The sequence below is a fragment of the Notothenia coriiceps genome, unplaced genomic scaffold, assembly GCF_000735185.1.
Source record: "Notothenia coriiceps isolate Sejong01 unplaced genomic scaffold, NC01 NC01_scaffold00001113, whole genome shotgun sequence".
NCBI classification, from domain to species: Eukaryota; Metazoa; Chordata; class Actinopteri; order Perciformes; family Nototheniidae; genus Notothenia; species Notothenia coriiceps.
Window position 1 is genome coordinate 1 of NW_011333814.1, and position 18,149 is coordinate 18,149.

Here is an 18,149-nt window from a genome sequence, read left to right on the forward strand (position 1 = left end):
CACACACACACACACACACACACACACACACACACACACACACACACACACACACACAGGCACACATACACACACACACACACACACACACACACACACACACACACACAAACACAAAAGCCTAATGGATGCATCCCAGAACAAACAACAGAGGACAAATATGAAGCTATTTCCATTCACGCACATCAAACACACCCTTTCCACCCTTTGCTTCTCTATGACATAGTCATCATAACTCATGACTTTAATGTTAGATCAAACATACCAGGCACACCTTCAATTCCATGCCTGATGCTTCACATTTTAAAACAATTAAATGAATAGGCCACATTGCAATTACTGTTGTCACTTTAATTAGAGAACTGTTGATTTGGAAGTTTGGAAGTTAATAAACCTGCCATACTCTTCTGTTAATGCTCTTGTTTTTTTTTTAAGTAAGTTAACATATCCTATTTCTGACAGCTGTTATTCACCGTGTGGTTTAAAGCAGCAACCAGGGGACAGTGATGTGCCCTTTTGGTAGTTAGAGCTTAAATCTAGACCAAATATCTCACCAAGTGTACCAAGAACACATACCAGCATACAAATACTGCCACGTTAAACAGCCTGAACAAATGCTGAGCACTCTGAGTTTCTATGAGGCTATCTGACAGGGAACGCCCCTGTGTCAATACTGGATGTAGTTTCTTTGCCAAATACAACGAACACTTACAAATACACATGACATATACTTGCTTTAGTTGTATTGTACCTCGGAGGCAAACATGCAGACAATACAATTGTACTATAACCTAAATAGTCAATTAAACAACAATTATATTTTACATGTTTCATCTACAATCTTCTGCTTATCTGCTGCCATATTGTAACATTTTTAAAAGTGTGAGATTTATATAAAGATATTTGTCACCTTCTTTAACTCTTGCTTGTGTAAAGCCACCTAAGTTATGTTGAGAATAATGAAATACAACTTTTACTGACTCAATATATTTATAATAATGTATAATAGTACTCATGTCTTTATCTTTGATGTAATTGTCTTTTAATATTTTCATTTTATTCTCTTCCTATTTATATGTATGACTTATTGCTGTGCTATGCTGCAATTGTTTACCCCCTTTTATGTATATAATTATTTCTGTCTATTGAATAATAACAGGCTATATAAATATGTATCACGCCTTCCTCAGTCTTTTTTTAACCTGTGTTTGTGTTTACACCAACAACAGGTGGAGGCGTGGATGGTTAAAGCACTCACCATATCCAAAGGTTTTAACACGTGGTGAACGAGCTCTTCTGATGAAGGGTTGGAGATTGTTGATTTCAGACGAGCCTTCAAAGATATAAATAGAGTCATTTACTACGTGTCACAGCAAGATAAGATATAGGGAAACGTGTCATGGTTCGTATACACACCAACAGGCTGAAGCAATATTTGAATTTCTGGAAGACATCGACAAATTCCTCCTCTGCTGGAGGGCGGGCTTTTGCAGTGAGTAAGTCTTCTGTTATTCAGAGAAAAACACAAGAAAATCAGGCATCAGGATCCATAGCAGTGTGATTTCAACTTGAGTATCGTGTGCAAAAGAGTCCATGCATCTCTGTTTACCTTCAGCACTTTGCTTTTTACTTTTCTTCTTCTTCTTCTTCTTCTGGTTGAGCACCGTGGCAGCGTCCGCATTCTGCTGCAGTTTGCCCATGAAGTTCTCAATGTCATCGAAGCAGTGATTGAGGATCCCCTGAGGAATGAAATAAGCAGTTTATAACTCTGTCCAGATGTGAATGACAGCAAAAGGTGACATTAAAGACCCTGAATGTCACGTACCACTTCTCTCTCTGCTCGCAGGAAGGAAATGTCTTGCCCGCCGTTTATGCCGTTCGCTGTTTGGGAAGAGAAGATAGGATTCAGTTCATCCATTTCTCCACTCAGCTTTGGTTTCTCCTGCATTAGGAATCCCTTCCCCCTTTACCCTTGAAACCCACCTCCCCCTTAGACACACACAAACACACAAAGCAATCTCTGTGCTCCTAAATACCTCTCGCTTCTCTCTTTCCCTTCTCATCTTATCAAATCCCTCCAAATACTTCTACAATCAAACACAAGCATTCATGTGAACATTTTTTGTTTCCCTTACCTCTGGGTCCAGGGTAAGGTGGAGGGTTGGCTGGAGGGGCGTTTGGAGCATGTGGGATGGGGTGGCTTGGGATTTCATACGGGTCGATCATACCCCCCCCACTCTGAGGAAGCCTAGAGGACGAGAGGAGAGCTTTAACAACAGTTCAGGTGATGTTGACAGCCGTCGTTTTGATGGGCGCTTTTTTAATCCACACGACAAAAGGGAAACACCCATAAAGTAGTCACACACATTTTGGATCGCAGACAGGCTCATCCTGATTTTGAATGCAAACTAACGCTACAACAGGATGACATATTTGTCTAGTGAGCCAGATTACACTCTCCTCTATCAACAGATAAAACGAGATGCGTGTGAAATTCAACCCCGCAGCCCCTATTCCACTCTGAACGTACTGTAAACACTCTCACTGAGCTTTCTCACGACTTCACTGTGCTTCTATCTAAACTCTCAAACAAATAAGCAAGCAATAAACCAGTTTAAATGGAAAGGTGGACACACTTTTTGCATGTTTGCCTTCTATACAAACACCTGCGAGTGTTGAATCAAACTTTACAAAGACCTGTAAGAGTGTTGAATCAAACTTACTTAAGAATCAGCATCTAAAACAGCCACCAATTGGTCTTACCACATTATGATGTCCTTTAAACGTCCTTAAATACAAATAGTGGTTTAAAAATCAGGTAATCCGTTCAGGTTACAGCCACAGACTGCACAGCGCTGCCGCCATTCTCCCTCCTCTGCTCTCTGTGCTTTCTGTCACATTGGACTTGTTTTCTTTGTCACACCTTCCTAAGTTATGCCAAAACCGGTAAAACAGGTTATTCTCTCGCTCAGCTGTTTACCCCGTCCTCTCTCTCCCACTCATTCACGGACAGGTGGATGCTTTGAATCAGTGGGAAATGTTATATAATAGCAGCAGAAAAACCGGAGAACCACAAACAGTTTAATGGAGAGATCGGTCTGAGTGGTCATGTATTGTCAGTGTCTGTCTTTTGAACCTCCTCCGATACAATGTGAATGCAAACAAACACTCATAGACACACTTTCTTAAATTAAAAACACAATGAGACATGGAAATTAGCCGCTTTTAAGCTTGTATTTTAACAAGAACTGATATAAAAATGAATGGTTTCTCGTTTTAAAGTCTTCATTTTTACGTTTTTGACCATGACATTCACTGTACCTGAGAGCATCAGGTTTCTTACTCCTGCCGGTGGAAGGAGCAGAAACTGCGCGTGCGATGTCGTCACAGATTTGTTGTGCCTGTGAGAGAGAGAATTAGGAAGTGGCGTCACTCGTGAAACCTGAACTGTACACACAAATAAAAAAGTGACGCACAGATTGGAGGAAGCTCAGGCGTCATTACTCACCTTCACATCCTCGCAGTTGAAGAAGAGGATGTCGGGCTTCTTCTGATCTGCACTCTGGCAGACCAGCTGGAGGAGGGACGGGAAGTGTTTCTCTGTGTGTACGGCATCGCAGCGGAAGATGGATGCGAAAGGGTATTTCTCCAGCTCATCCTTCAAAAAAACATGAAGCCAAATGTCAGTATGCATGCACGCTTTTCACACCATCTTTCGTTTCTTGACCATCATGCATCTGTTCCCACCTGGTTCTGTATGTCTCGGAGTTGAACGGCCTTAACTCCAACATCCAGGAACATCTGTTGACTCCACAGCTTTTTGCTCTGAGCCAGGAAGGAGAGCCGGGCCTGGGCCTCCTCCACATTGATCACCTCACCATCTTTGAGAGAGAATGTCAGCAGGTGCTGCAAACAGGAAGATAAAGGAGGGTGAGGAAACTTGAAGAGGAAGGCATCTCTATTAATGTTATTATGAGACAATTAGACTTACGTTGACAAGATATCGTGAGATGTTTGTCATCCTTTGCCTGGTTTGAGAAAGCTATACGAGCTTTCTACGAATGGGGAAAGAGACAAGGGATTAGATAACATGTTAGGTTGAGATACAGTGACCTTTGTTCCACTGACATAGCATATAATGCAATGGTTAATTTTGAGAATGTTGGCTATGTTGCTTCCATAACATTTAGATTAAGACACCCAGAACTCACATTTAAGGAGTTTATTTGAATAATTTTGTCTATTTCTGTCTGTAGATTTCTCCTCAAATCACCAAAGGTTAGCATCAGATAATGCTTAATCTTCTTATCTGAACATAACATTTTAGAAAACATGTATTGCAAAAATAATATAGTTTTAAGGTATGTGATCCACTGGGAAAGTTTAATGGTGATATTCCACTTCAAACACCGGTAGTGTTCCACAAAATGTATTGAAACGTATCTTTAAATGCCGTTTTCTCAATGTTTTTTTCTGTAGAACTTCAATAACCAAAACATTCCCCGCCATTCCTTTCTACATTCTGAGGCTTTTGACATAGGAGGTTGTTCATAAATCATTCACAGCCTGATTTAAAGAACATTTCATTCCTGGAACCAAAGTCATGTCTTTAACTATTTTCTTATTTATGGAGTCATTACAAAGACACCCAAAGAATCCCTCTGAAAGAAATCCATTCACTCTAATGTGTTAACAAAATGAGACAAGAATGAACTTGAGCCTGGCTTCATCCAAGGTTCAGTATCTGTTCCGGCAATGCATGAGAATCAGCACATATTTCATAAGAAAAATGCCTCATTGGCATGCTTAAACAAAAAGAAAACTTGAAATAAAAAAGTTATTTTACTGTAAGTAACCACCTCGGGAAGTTTCATATATAACAGTTAAAATATTTACCCTAGGCTGTAGTTTCTCTTAAAGCTGTTTAATCTCAGCTGTTTGTCTCTAAACTAACACGTCTTAACCAGTACCTTCAAAAGCAACATCCTCTTACAATATGTGCCTTCCTCTGTTTGAGTCAGCCTCGCTTCAGAAACGTTGGATTATGAGCTGCCCAACCAGTCTGACAACAGTACAATGATCCTCGCTATTCAACCTCTCTGCTCCTCAGCGGGCCATTAATAGCCGACTGGAACCACTGGTATCAAGAGAGCAGACGTCCAGTATCACTTAAGACCGGTTTCATTGAAAAAATAAATACTCGACCAAAGATATTTTCCATTTCATCTGTGCATACAGCCAACACCAAAGTGGTGTGGTTTGGGTTTTATATAACAGGCCTTTTGTGGGATTTCAAAATAAAGTCTAACCACAATTATAATATGTCTACATTTGTCCTAAGTGAAAACACATTTTAAGACTTTGGCTGAGTTAATTCCACTGTAAATAAAAGAAATCAACCCAAACACAAAAAAACACAATATCAGCCACACAGTACTGTTATAATCTCCTGTATGTACACCCCAATGAACATATTAAACACATTCTGGGTGGAAACATATCAGGTTTCACTCGTCATTTTACAAAACAGTGAAACATGTGTTGTAAAAGGGACATGTCCCGTTATTGATTTCAGTAACTCCACCAAAGTTGATTAATATTCTAATAAATGAACCAAACAAATATCAAATTAGCATTAATTCAAGTATCTTGAACAGTTACTACTCATCATAATTCATAACTAGAGGCACCAGTTTCACAATGCCTTTCATTGCAGTTTCTAATGTATTGTTATTGTACACCATTATCAAAGTAGTCTTACATTTTAAGAGTTCCTAATACTTACAGATAGTAAAAATGGATGTTTGATGAACTTACCAAGGTTGATACTCTTCCAGTCGTTGTCCCTGATGTTAGCAGCCTGTAAGTGTGTTTATACTGAGAGTAAAACCTGTCCTGAGTCTCAGTGTAACTCACGCTCCTCTCTTTGGTATTGAAAGCTTTTACAGAGCAGAGGTGTGTCAGCGTCCCGCCCATGTGTACCACCCCACCTTAGAGATAAAAATATTGACTCACTCTCCTGTACACCTACATTAAAAAGTGAGCAAATCTCAATCTTTTTGTGATAATTGTGCAAGTACTTAGGTTGAAATGTCAAAACTGAGGTCATTTCCTCTGTATTTTCTCTTGAAATGTGGGATTTTTTGTAAATTTGGTTCATTTATACCACTTTTAAGAACAAAAAATTAACCAACATTCATTATTCACTCAGCAGAATATGATTCCAGCGGTGAGAAAAAGGTTGTAAAGCACATTTAAACCTTAATATGAAGAAATAAAACGTCCTTACTTCAGATAAAGAGTCATTGTAAAGTTGCCTTTTGTTTGCACACATATTTCAGCAAGTTACTGTTAGTAGCAACTTTAAAATCACCTTAGAAATAAACTAAACCACTTTAAACACATGCCTTAGTGTGGGGAGTGTGGTGGAGGCATGATGTATACATGTTGGAAATGTGGGGTGTCATATTTCATAACAGGACAAGTGTCCATGGTATCCGCCAACAGAGGAGGAAAGGCGGAGTCAGGTGGAAGCCAGCGAGGTTACCACTTGACTTTGGGACATTTTGGAAAACTTTTCAAGGATCTCTATTATTTAAAACCACTCGGTATGTACCACCTTTTCATAAATACATGTCGTTTTTCCAAAATGCAGAGATGATATTGTAGTGAAACAAGTTGGTAGTGGTATAACACACTCTCGAATAGAGAGTGTGTTTAATGTGCATCCCGAACAAGCGTAGTCTACGTGGCATGCAGCGCGCGCGCGCGTGTGTGTGTATGTGTGTGTGTCAGGTCAGTGTGACTGTGATGAATCCTTTGTTATAGAAACCTTTGATGGAAAATAAGTACTGAATGTTGCAAACACGTGTAATAAAAGCTATTACTTCCACGTTCCACCTTTGGAGCAGAACTCCCCTCTCAACCACAGGAGCTATTGCATCAGCCTGGATGTACTTTTATTTTTAATGAATGGATATATCTAACAGTAGGCTGAATCAAAAATAATCATTTGCCAGGTGTTATGTTTGACAACTGATAAAACGTGGATCAAAGGAGATCAAATGATTCGACTTTATACTGAAAACCTTACTATTTAAATTGATGTCATGTCAATTAAAGACTTTACGAAACCATATAGGAAGTGTGGGGTCCCATTTATGCTATTAAACTGCATGTTAAACACGTTTAACCCTAAACTGGATGCATACAGTCACACATGTTGGAAAATAACTTTAAAGGATCAGTGTTTGGGCTGATGCTGCGTTCAGGGACCCTCTTGTAACTGTGGGAACCACTGAAATGTAATTGAAAATAACCGAAAAATAACCAAGTACTTAGGAAAGCTATATCTACATAAATTACTTGAACTTAACTTTTTTTTCTACTGCGAATTAATATTATATTGAAGTGATATTGATTCATCATTTATCATCTTGGTTGAAAATGTTTCAACAAATTAGATAATTGATGAATATCTCAAGTAATGGTCAAGTAAACTGGTTCCAGTTTATTAAATATGATTATTTGAGTTATTATTTAAAATCTTGTGAATTGAGAATTTGGATGGTTAATTGAACAAACAAGCAATTAAACATTGGGCAATAAAAACTGATAGAAATTCAACACATTAATAGATAATGGAGTAATACAACTATTTATCGCAACATATTTGGTTTGTTTGATTATTTCTTGAGAAAATTGCACATGTCATGCATCTTGGGACAAATACAGACAAAACAATCAAACATGCCAATTGCCAGGGGTTCAACCGCACAATGTCAGCGGTGAAGAACCCACATTATCAATACCAAAAAGAAATTATAATAAATATATATAAATATTTAAGATGCAACAATGTATGTCTTAGCTACTTTATTATTAGATTTATGATTTAATAAAAAAAGCCTGGGAATTGTCGTCCTTGATATCAAATGAATGCCCCAGGTTACTTGTGTCCGCGCTAACTACGGTTTACATACTTCCTGCAGTCCATGAACGCAGCCTTTAGTAATATTTGGTCATGCGCAGAACAACCCCACGCCACGGTTGTAACCACAACCGTGAAAGGAAGCTGAGGACACGCGGGCGCGGTAAGAGAATTTGCACATTTAGCGCTCAAACGTGTTTTTATATATCTTTCGTCTCAGTCAAACATAGAATACAAATGTCTGATATTTTGCATTTCATTTGACAAATGGAAACGAAGGATAACTCGCAGCGAACACAGTGACAGATCAGACCAGCCACATGGGTTCATTTCCTCCTTTAATACAACAGAAGAGTAACATTGTATCGCTTATAATCTCTCTTTTCTGGCAACTCGGGTTTTTATTCCACCTCCTCTTTAACGATATTTGCTGGTGACAGCTCAGTGTGTCTGTCAGAAGTGTGTGTGCGGTTTACATTTGTTTTATTGTATATTTTCAAAGACAGTGTCAATTTTAATGTATGGATGCACATGGTCTTGTATCAGGATTCCCTCAATAACATAGATATACTTTCAATATGATCATTTTTACCCTGTTCTAAATGTTTTCCCTAAAAGGGTCTCACTTGTTTTTGTTTTGACTTGTGTGTGTTTTCTCTGCGTGAGTCCAGACAAAGACACATAGTCGGGGATGTAACGTTACTTTACCTGAATGAACCTTGCATTAAGGTCCTATATATATATATAGGACCTTAATGCAAGGTTCACCATATATATATGGTGGACAAAATATCAGTGGTGAAATGTAACTAAGTACATTTACTGGAAAACCATACTCAGAGGTGGGAAGTAACTAAGTAGATTTACTCGAGTACAGTACTCTACTACTTCAAAACAAAGTGTTTTACAAAATATACAAAACTGACTTCAAACTACAACATTTAAATGAATTTACAAGTATTTATTAATGAAAAGTATGATAATATAATGCATTTTTATGTTACAATATTTATTATATATTATTGCACTTGTTTTTACTTTTACATTTCTCCTACTGTGTTCATGTATGCGCCATTTTACCCCAAATGCCTTGTATTGGAGAAATATAGTTGGCAATAGACCAAATATTGATATCATTGCTTGCTGGAGTCAGAAAAGTACTATTTGTAGTACACCACAAGTAAAGGCCACAGATGTCTGGATTATCCCTAAAAAAACTCCTTCGCTGCAGAAAAATCCCCATAAATCTAAGGTTGACTGTCGAGGAAGATCAGCCACAGTCTCAGCGCAGTGGTTCACATTTTGACCAGTTATTTTTTCTTCTGTCCCCTCTCAGATGGAGAAGCAGCCCCTGCCCACAGACGATGACCACACAGGAGCCCCAGACTCGGGGACAACTGGGTTCGCTGGAGACGAGATGCAGGAGGTCCCGTCTGAGCCTGCAGCGCGAGCAGGGTGGAACAGCAAGGTCGAGTACTTTCTGGCTCAAGTGGGGTTCAGCGTTGGGCTCGGCAACGTCTGGAGGTTTCCATATCTGTGCCATCAAAATGGAGGAGGTGAGTCTTTATTATTGTCCTCCGTTTCAAATGACGCAACAGGATTGTTTCCTGTGGGCCCCATGAGACCAAACTCAAGTGTTGTGAGTCGTGGATTTAAAGGGTCAGTCAGGGTCACATTCCCAGGGTGAACATGTGATTAAAAAAGAGTGTACGGGAGTGTATTTCATTTTCTATTACGACATCTGGATTATATCCGTTTCAGGGGAACCAGTGTAGAATCTTCATTGAACACTAGGATACAGTCCTAGACAATTTAATACTTTCTTGTTTTAGTTTAAACGTTAATCTTTGGCGGCTTCTGTTGAGGCTTTGGCTCAACAGAAAGCCTTTTTTTTGGCTTTTTGTCGCTGCTTTTAATTGAACTATTCATATCTTAGACTGCACTGTAACTTTTATCCACGTATTTTTTCTTTTAATGTTCATTTTATTAACTTTTCTTTTTAATGACTGATTTTAAATGCCATTTTCTTCATGTCTTTCATTTTTTGTAAAGCACTTTGAATTGCCTTGTGTTGAAAAGTGCTATATAAATAAACTTGACTTGCCTTGCCTTAACCCAGTGTTGCCCCCCCCCCTTGTCCTCAGGGTCTTTCCTCCTCCTCTATGTGCTGCTCATGCTCATCATGGGGATCCCCCTGTTCTTCCTGGAGCTGGCGGCCGGGCAGGCCATCCGACAGGGCAGCATCGGGGTGTGGAAGTTCATCTCCCCCCGGCTGGCAGGGATCGGATACTCCAGCTGTGTGGTGAGAAACTGACACTGTTAAATGGGGTGGGACAATATGGCGATACTTTATTGCCAATCTTTCAGTTTGTGTGTACAGACAGAGAGATCGAAATACCGTTTCCCACAATCCCGAATACAAACATACAAATATATATAAAACTATGTATATCCTAGATATATACACAATCAACAGACTGTTTTATACATATGCACACACTAAGACATAAATAAAAGCACAACAATCAATATATACAAAATATATCGTGCAATGGTAAAAATATGTCCCACAGTAGGGATTTTGCGATACCATTTTTACTGCTCTAGCTGTTCTAGATTTCCCCGATCCAGCATATCCAGCTGCCTCGCAAGGTAACCTTATATGGCAAAAAACATAAAGAAGGAGTGATACATTATGAAATGAGGATGAGAAACTCTGGGTATACGATCACCAGCCATTTGCACAGTATTTTGTGAGCATTTTTAAATGAAAGATCAGAAAATTCTGAATTTTTTTTTTCTTTGGTTTACTCCAAAGCACCAATTTTTCTAATGCTTTATATTCCACTATATAAAATAATTCTACTTTTACCATTGTCATTGTTGAGTAAAATGTTGAATGTATTCCGGGTTTTGTGCATTTCTAATCAGTAATTTCTAATAGTAGCGTAGTGCTATATCTAAAAGGCAAGGAAGTATTGGTGTATCCATCCAAATAAAGAAGGAGAAGTAGCTGCAAGGAAGCATGCTGCTCCTTTCTTTGAGTAATCATCAATGTGTGTATTACTGTTTGGCTAAAACCACAACCATTAACGTCGTTTTTCTCACCTTCTTTTTACATTTGGTTATTGGTATTTGCACAGTTACCTCTTTTTAAATATGTCTTCAGGTGTGTTCCAAATCATCGTATAATCTTCTCATAACCTGATGATCTTGTGCTCACATGTCCCCAGGTGTGTTTCTTCGTGGCTCTCTACTACAATGTGATCCTTGCATGGAGAGAGCCACGAAGAAACACACCTGGGGACATGTGAGCACAAGATCATCAGGTTATGAGAAGATTATACGATGATTTNTCCTTCAACCAAGGTATTCTACATCCTTGATCGAATGCCCTGGCCGTTTCACTGAATGAGAGCGTACCTTTGGACTGACAGTTTGATCAACCAATCATATATTGATTTGTAGCCAATGGGCGTATTCTTTCAAAGTTTCCCTCGGTTCCAGGGTACTCTAGAAGGCCCGCTAGTTAACTGACGTTTACAGATACACTTAAACACACACACTGAAGTCTACACAGTCAGAGAGAGCGGCAGGTCACAGGTCAATAAGAACATCTTCCCTTACCTCGGTCTTGATGAGCTTCACCTTTAACAAACTGATAATGAGGCATTGGGGCAAGAGGGCAACAACATTATGCAAGGCTGGATTTGGGTGGAAGGATTGCATTATCCTGTTTATTCTTTTTTAATAAATTGCCAGCTTCTCTGAGCTTTCAAGTACAAACTGTAACCACCAATTGTTTCCGTAGTGAAGCCCTTTAAGGATAACTTGTGTTTTCAAAAGGTTAATATATGTACATGCTTAGAAAGCCTGAAAAGTAAATAAAGAAAACATTACAATCTGAGGGATCTGCTTACATGTTTGCCTCTCAACGACTGTTTAGCTAAACTTTGGAGCTGTCATACATATTTCTGCCCCTTAAAAAAAACTCAACATAAGCTATAATCACCAGCCAGCTGTATATACCGCAAAATATTTGGGGAAAGATGTATCAGCAGACAAAAAAACATAGCATACCTAAGAAGGTGGAAAAGCAACTTCTCTGTAGTCTTTTCAACTACTTTAAAAAGCACTGATATGAGTTCATTTGGATTTACAAACCCAGTTTTAAAGAGAAAATAGAAAACCATCTAACAAGTCTGATACCTTGTTGGAGCAATGTTAAAATGTGCAGGCTTAAGCAAAATTCATAATTCAATATACTGTTGTGATGAAACAAAGTTTTTAATAAAAGCAAAAATATATTACATTTTCTCAGAAGAATCCATTTTATACAGACTAACAGACAAACAATTACAAAGACAGTCAGCCAAAGGAAATGTGTTTAACAACATATATTTGATTCAATACCTTGACCGTTGTCCGGTCAGCCTAATCTAGTCTGAAGGCACATAAATATACAGCATACATTCAATTCACTCTGATAGAAACCCAATACAAATGTAAAACAATCTTCTTTAAAAATTCTGAAAAATGGCTTCTAAAAGACAATGATGACCGAGCAAGTCTAAACAATATATATTAAAAGAAAAAAAAAATGAATTAGATAACATAGTGCATTTAACTCTGAAGTAAAGGAGGACTGTATCTGGTCAGTGGCTTCATATAACCTTAAACAAACATGCAACTAGTTCCTCCTAAACCAGACCTTAAGAAAACAAATCTATCATGCTAATTTCTAATTTACAAATAAGACACGACAGAAAGTCCCAGACTTGTTCTGACATTTGTTCTTAAGCAGTTTCTACATGATGTACTATACTATATACATATGTACATTACAAATGGGGTTACCTTGATCTTTGCGGCATACTGTGTTTGACAAATCAGTCGATGATTGTTGAAATAAATATGTTTTGATGTGTAGTTACTAGCAGTAACACTCTGTAGGCCTTTTGCAATGATCACAGCTGACTGTGATCATGTTCCATTATTGTTAGATTTCAGGGAATTGAATGCTGATTAGGGCTGCTCAATTAAATCGTATTTTAAATCGCAATTACGATTATGGCTTGCAACGATTACGAAAACAACTTAATCGAAATAAAACGATTATTTCTTTATTATTCTATTTATATATTCTTTTTGTATTGGTTTTTCAGTTGAATTAGACTTAAAGTTCAGGGTAATCAACTGTTAAAAACATACTGTTCAAAAAAAATGTCTCCAATAAATTGATGTTTTCAAAGTAAACGGATAATCGTTTTTAATAATCGTGATATCAATTATTGACCCAAATAATCGAGATTATGATTTTTGCCATAATCGAGCAGCCCTAACGCTGATATTACAATAAGTTACATTGGGTGTCTTTCCATCGACTGTGTTGAGGCAAATTAATGGTCTACCTAAGGAAAAGGCTCAAATCTCAGGAACAAAACCCGGACACAAAGCGGTTGGACCTTCACTTCTTCCATTTTCATCAGACAGTACTTGTCATTTGCCTACAAAGCAAATAGTAACAGATAAACGCTAGAGTCTTTTCTGGGGTAGTGTTTAAAAGCTCGACGGAAAGTTATGCTGTTGTCACCTGATATCTACTTTCTTTAACTAGATAATTCACATAAAAAGCTTTAATGACACCACGAAATAGGTCTGTGTGTTGTGAGAGTGGTAAAGCAATGGGAAAGGGAAGTGGATGCACTAAGATAAGCTGCTGTTGGCGGTTGTAGCAGAGAGAAAATCAGCCCCAACCAAGATAGCTACACACATTAGCTGTCCTTTAACATGATTCCTATACATACCAACGCAACAGTTTACGGACAAGCTATTCAAGTGAATCTGTGCAGCAGAGCAAGACATGAAAACATTTTTCAGAAAACTGTTCGGAAATTAATTAACTAGATTTTAGCCATTGATCACATTCATTTGATAAGTAGCCTTTGAAAAAAACAACATGAATAAAGGTCTAGTTCCAAAGCCAAAGACAACGGCACAGCTGTGTGGTGAAAAGTAAACAAAAAAGGTTGTTCATCGCAATCATTTGTATGAAAAGGAATTACTGAAATACTAATTGCCCTGATGCTGGACCCAAGAGCTGAATTTAATGTCATTATAGCTGGATTGACCCTTTCCTCATGTAACAGCCTCAGAAACATTTTACAACTATAGCTGCTTGGCTTTGACGAGAATATACAACAGCAACAGGAGCTTCATCACCGTGCTGCCATTTACAGGTTTAAATTAAGGCTCAACCTTTTTGTTGTAACTCCACTAACTTACAATCTTAGCTAACACTTTTAGAGAAACATACACAATCACTGTGCCGTATAAGTTCATTATAAAAAGGTTAAAAAACAACCAATACACAAGAGCCTTAAACACACTCTTGAACAGTTTGATGATCATCTGTCCTCAAAGAAACGAGGAGTGAAAGTTGTTTGATTTTCTTGAAATTAGATGAGTTTCACACAAAAGCGCGTTTAAAAAAGGTGAACAATGTAGGATATTTTAGGTACATTTACAACTTTACCATTGGTAAGTAACTAAGGAATGCATGAACATGGCGTGCTGCCTGTGGCTAATCCTGGATAAAATAGGAGACTTTGTTTACGCAACTCTGTAACAATGAGTCTTTGGAAGTCCGACCTGGTTTTTTTACACAGCAATAAGTTATTTGTTCCACATTTTTCATAAAAAAACACTTTAAAATGTCTACTTTTTGGAGCAGTAGCATTTAGTCCTCTTGATACTTTGACTTAATCTAGGTTTTAAAAGTTTGAAATATTAAATTTAGGAACATTTTGTCTCAGTTTGCGATTGCTTTCTGGGCCACCGCTGACCTAAAAGCTGAGATAATGCAACTATCCCTCAAGATTGCCCAGTGACAACTCACTGCTTTTCATTTCCCAGTGTGTAACGTCACGTCCAGTGTTCAGGAAGCAGGAGTCCCGTTACTTCGGTCCAGGTCTGACATGTCAGTCATTGGAGTTTCACATTTATCGCTGGTGCTAACGATGCTGTACTGACCGGCCTCTGAATCTCTGGCTCTTTGTCTTGTCCGGTCCATCAGGACAGCGTGAATCAAAGCTATCGGGATGGGCATCACAGCAAATATGATCAGNTACCGTAAAGCTCTGGATATCACCGACTCCATCGATGAGACGGGCTCTTTCAACCCGTACATCGTGGGCTGTCTGCTGGCCGCCTGGACCCTCGTGTGCCTGGGAATGTTCAAGGGCATCAAGACCTCTGTCAAGGTAACCCTGTTGTGACTCCTTAGTGTTGATTTGACTGTCATTGAAGCTGTGATGTCAAAAAGGTTTGTTGAACAGCTCCCAGGTGATTCAGTAGAGATGTGATTATCAGTGTTTAGTGAGTCCGTGTTGTTTTCTAGACATATACATTATAATTGACAGAAATATAAAGTACTATTAAGGCACTGTGATATGGTAGGTCTTGTTTATAGTTAACAAATATGTGAATGTAATACTGTATCAGGTGTATAAATGATTACCTGCATGTATGTAATGGTAAAGCTAATATCTTTACCATATCTGGTATCTTAATATCTGAGTGGAATTCCAATACGGCTCTAGTTAACATCACTAGAGAAAAGCAGCAATAGCAGCCAACGTTCAGCATTCAACAGGGAATTTATTATATACAGTTTATAAAAGCTCACGTAATGTAGCTTTGTCTGCTGGAGCACAGTTTACCAATAGGACTGTGAGCTTCCAGCTCACGAGAGGAATAAAATATGACGGATGGGAAGAATGGTTTGAAAAACAAGCAGAGTTTATTTCAGGCTGCGGGTGTAAACACAAAAAAGGGTCTCCCATGAACCCTGGTCTGCTCCTCTATGTCCCGAGGTGGCTGGGCGAGTCACGGTCCTCCTTCCAGGACCCAGTCTACTGCAGGAGACCAGAACCAGGTTACCACATGCTTTTATTGAGTGACTGATTACCTGATTCTGATAAGCTGCCTGGTCTCCGGCCGAGCCACTCCCATCACTTCAGCAGCCGGCGCCCTAACCACACCACGCTGCCACAAGGACATTTTTATAAAAAGGATGGGGAAATAGTTATTTTTCTGTGTGCCTTAACCAAAAAACGAATGTTTACTGGTAGCTCGACGTATTCACTTGTTAATGTTTCTTACTCTCTTAGGTGATGTATTTCTCCTCCATCTTCCCCTACGTGGTGCTGTTCTGCTTCCTGGTTCGAGGCCTCATGCTGGACGGGGCTTTAGAGGGAATCGTCTTCATGTTCTACCCAAAGGTATCTGCAGACAAAAGGCCTGGTTGATTATAGAAAAGAGAGGCTTATATGCACATTTCTGTAGCACACCTACTGTTGTTTTTATTCATCTATAGCTGGAGATCTGGGCCGACGTGCAGGTGTGGCGACAGGCAGTCACTCAGGTCTTCATTACATTTGGTGTCGGCCTTGGGTCGAACATCGCTTACTCCTCCTATAATCCCAAGAACAACAACTGCCAACTGCCACTGTCTCCACGATCAACTTCCTCACCTCTGTGCTGGCCACTCTGGTGGTGTTCGCTGTGCTCGGCTTCCGCGCCAAAAACAAGGCCGTGGCATGTGTGGTCAGGTATGTCGGATGAGAAGAAAAACACTGAGTTACGCATCAAAAACGACGTAAAGACTTGGTGAACGAAGCAAACTTGCCTATCTAACACTTCTCCCTGCTGAATCTACAGCGGGGGAAGGCCGCACGCACATATAAACACACTCCTATGCTAATATCTTGGCAATTTTCATTTCTTTCAGGCTAGTGTGGCCTGAAAATGTTAACATATTACCCAACCGTAGAACAGAATCATTGACTTTATGCAGGTACCATAGTTTAAATATCTATGCATGTTGAATGAACTGTGTGTTTAAAGTTGTGTGTTTGTCTTTTCCTTCCCTTAGTAATATCAAGCAGTTATCAGAGGAGTTATCGGAGCAGTTTCGCAGCGGTCCTGTGGATATAAACTTGATGCCACGCTTCAACTATTCTGATCCCAGTGCTGTGGCTCTAGAGGACTACAGGGCCTGGTTCAAACTGCATGGAAAACAGTTCCCAGGCAATCTAACAGACTGTGACCTGGAAAAAGAGATGCAGCAGGTACATATGAATAGTCAAATTGTGGTTTTCTTTGTATTGTGTGGGTGGTACATTAAACGTGGCACTCTTGTTTGTGTTCAGGGTGTGGAGGGAACAGGCCTGGCTTTCATCGCCTTCACAGAGGCCATCTCTCTCCTGCCTGGCAGCCCCTTCTGGTCAGCGCTCTTCTTCCTCATGCTGCTCAACTTAGGACTCGGCAGCATGTTTGGCATAATGGAGGGAATCGTCGCCCCGCTCACTGACCACTTTGGCTCAGAACAAGATCAAGTTCAGAGGTAACAAAACACCTCATTGTGTCCTAAGAGAATCCCAATCAATGCAACTCCACTTTTCAAATAGTTATTGCTCAGCCTGGAGTCCAACTGGCATCTAAACAACTAAGAGTCATGATTGAATTGAATGGAGATTGGACAACCTTTTGCACTTTAGTACACAAAGAACCAGAATGTTTCCTATTAAGTGCTTTTGGACAATAACATGTGACCTTATTACCCTGAAAGTCACAGCCAGTAGATCAGTGTCTTGTCTTTGATCACTGACTAATCAGGATTTCAGAACCTAAAGCAGAGATGGGGGGAAATTAGTAAAGGTACCCTCTGAGGTGATTCAGGAATTAGCCGTGAATGTTTCCATTCTGCTAGTTTGCAGTTGACTGAAACTAAGCCTTCTTTTTGTTGTTGTTTTTAGTTTTCATTTGCATCATCGGCTTTGTAATCGGCCTCCTCTTCACCCAGCGCTGTGGAAACTACTTTGTGATGATGTTCGATGATTACTCTGCCTCTCTGCCACTCATCATTGTTGTGGTTTTTGAGACCTTCAGTGTGTCTTGGCTGTATGGAGCTGATAGGTGAGGTCTAATTTCAGCCTGTGCGTAACTGCTTCAACTTTGGACATATTATTTTCCATGCAAATGTCAACAAATCAGTTTAGTTCTCTTAATCCCATTAATGTTGGTCACAAATGTGTAATATGTACCACTCTGGGTGTCTGAAGGTTCCTGGATGACATTGAGGGGATGCTGGGCTGGCGTCCTCATGTGATCTACAAGTACCTGTGGAAATACGTCTGCCTGCTCGCTATGCTGGGGC

At 39.4% G+C, this 18,149-nt stretch overlaps 1 protein-coding gene and 1 pseudogene across 1 annotated transcript; one reads left to right on the forward strand and one right to left on the reverse strand.

Moving 5' to 3' along the window:
- Window positions 1-1,224: 1,224 nt before the first annotated feature.
- Window positions 1,225-5,923, reverse strand: LOC104959220 (epidermal growth factor receptor kinase substrate 8-like protein 2; the record flags this gene model as incomplete). The annotated part of the gene is made up of 10 exons (XM_010787094.1): window positions 5,818-5,923; window positions 3,992-4,055; window positions 3,748-3,906; window positions 3,509-3,658; window positions 3,322-3,401; window positions 2,136-2,248; window positions 1,826-1,881; window positions 1,610-1,739; window positions 1,417-1,505; window positions 1,225-1,333 (listed from the first exon to the last, which is right to left on the reverse strand). Coding segments are annotated over exons 2-10 (916 nt in total), but the record flags the coding sequence as incomplete, so codon positions are not given.
- A 606-nt stretch (window positions 5,924-6,529) lies between these two features.
- Window positions 6,530-18,145, forward strand: LOC104959231 (sodium-dependent neutral amino acid transporter B(0)AT2-like; annotated as a pseudogene).
- The last annotated feature ends 4 nt before the right edge of the window (window positions 18,146-18,149 follow it).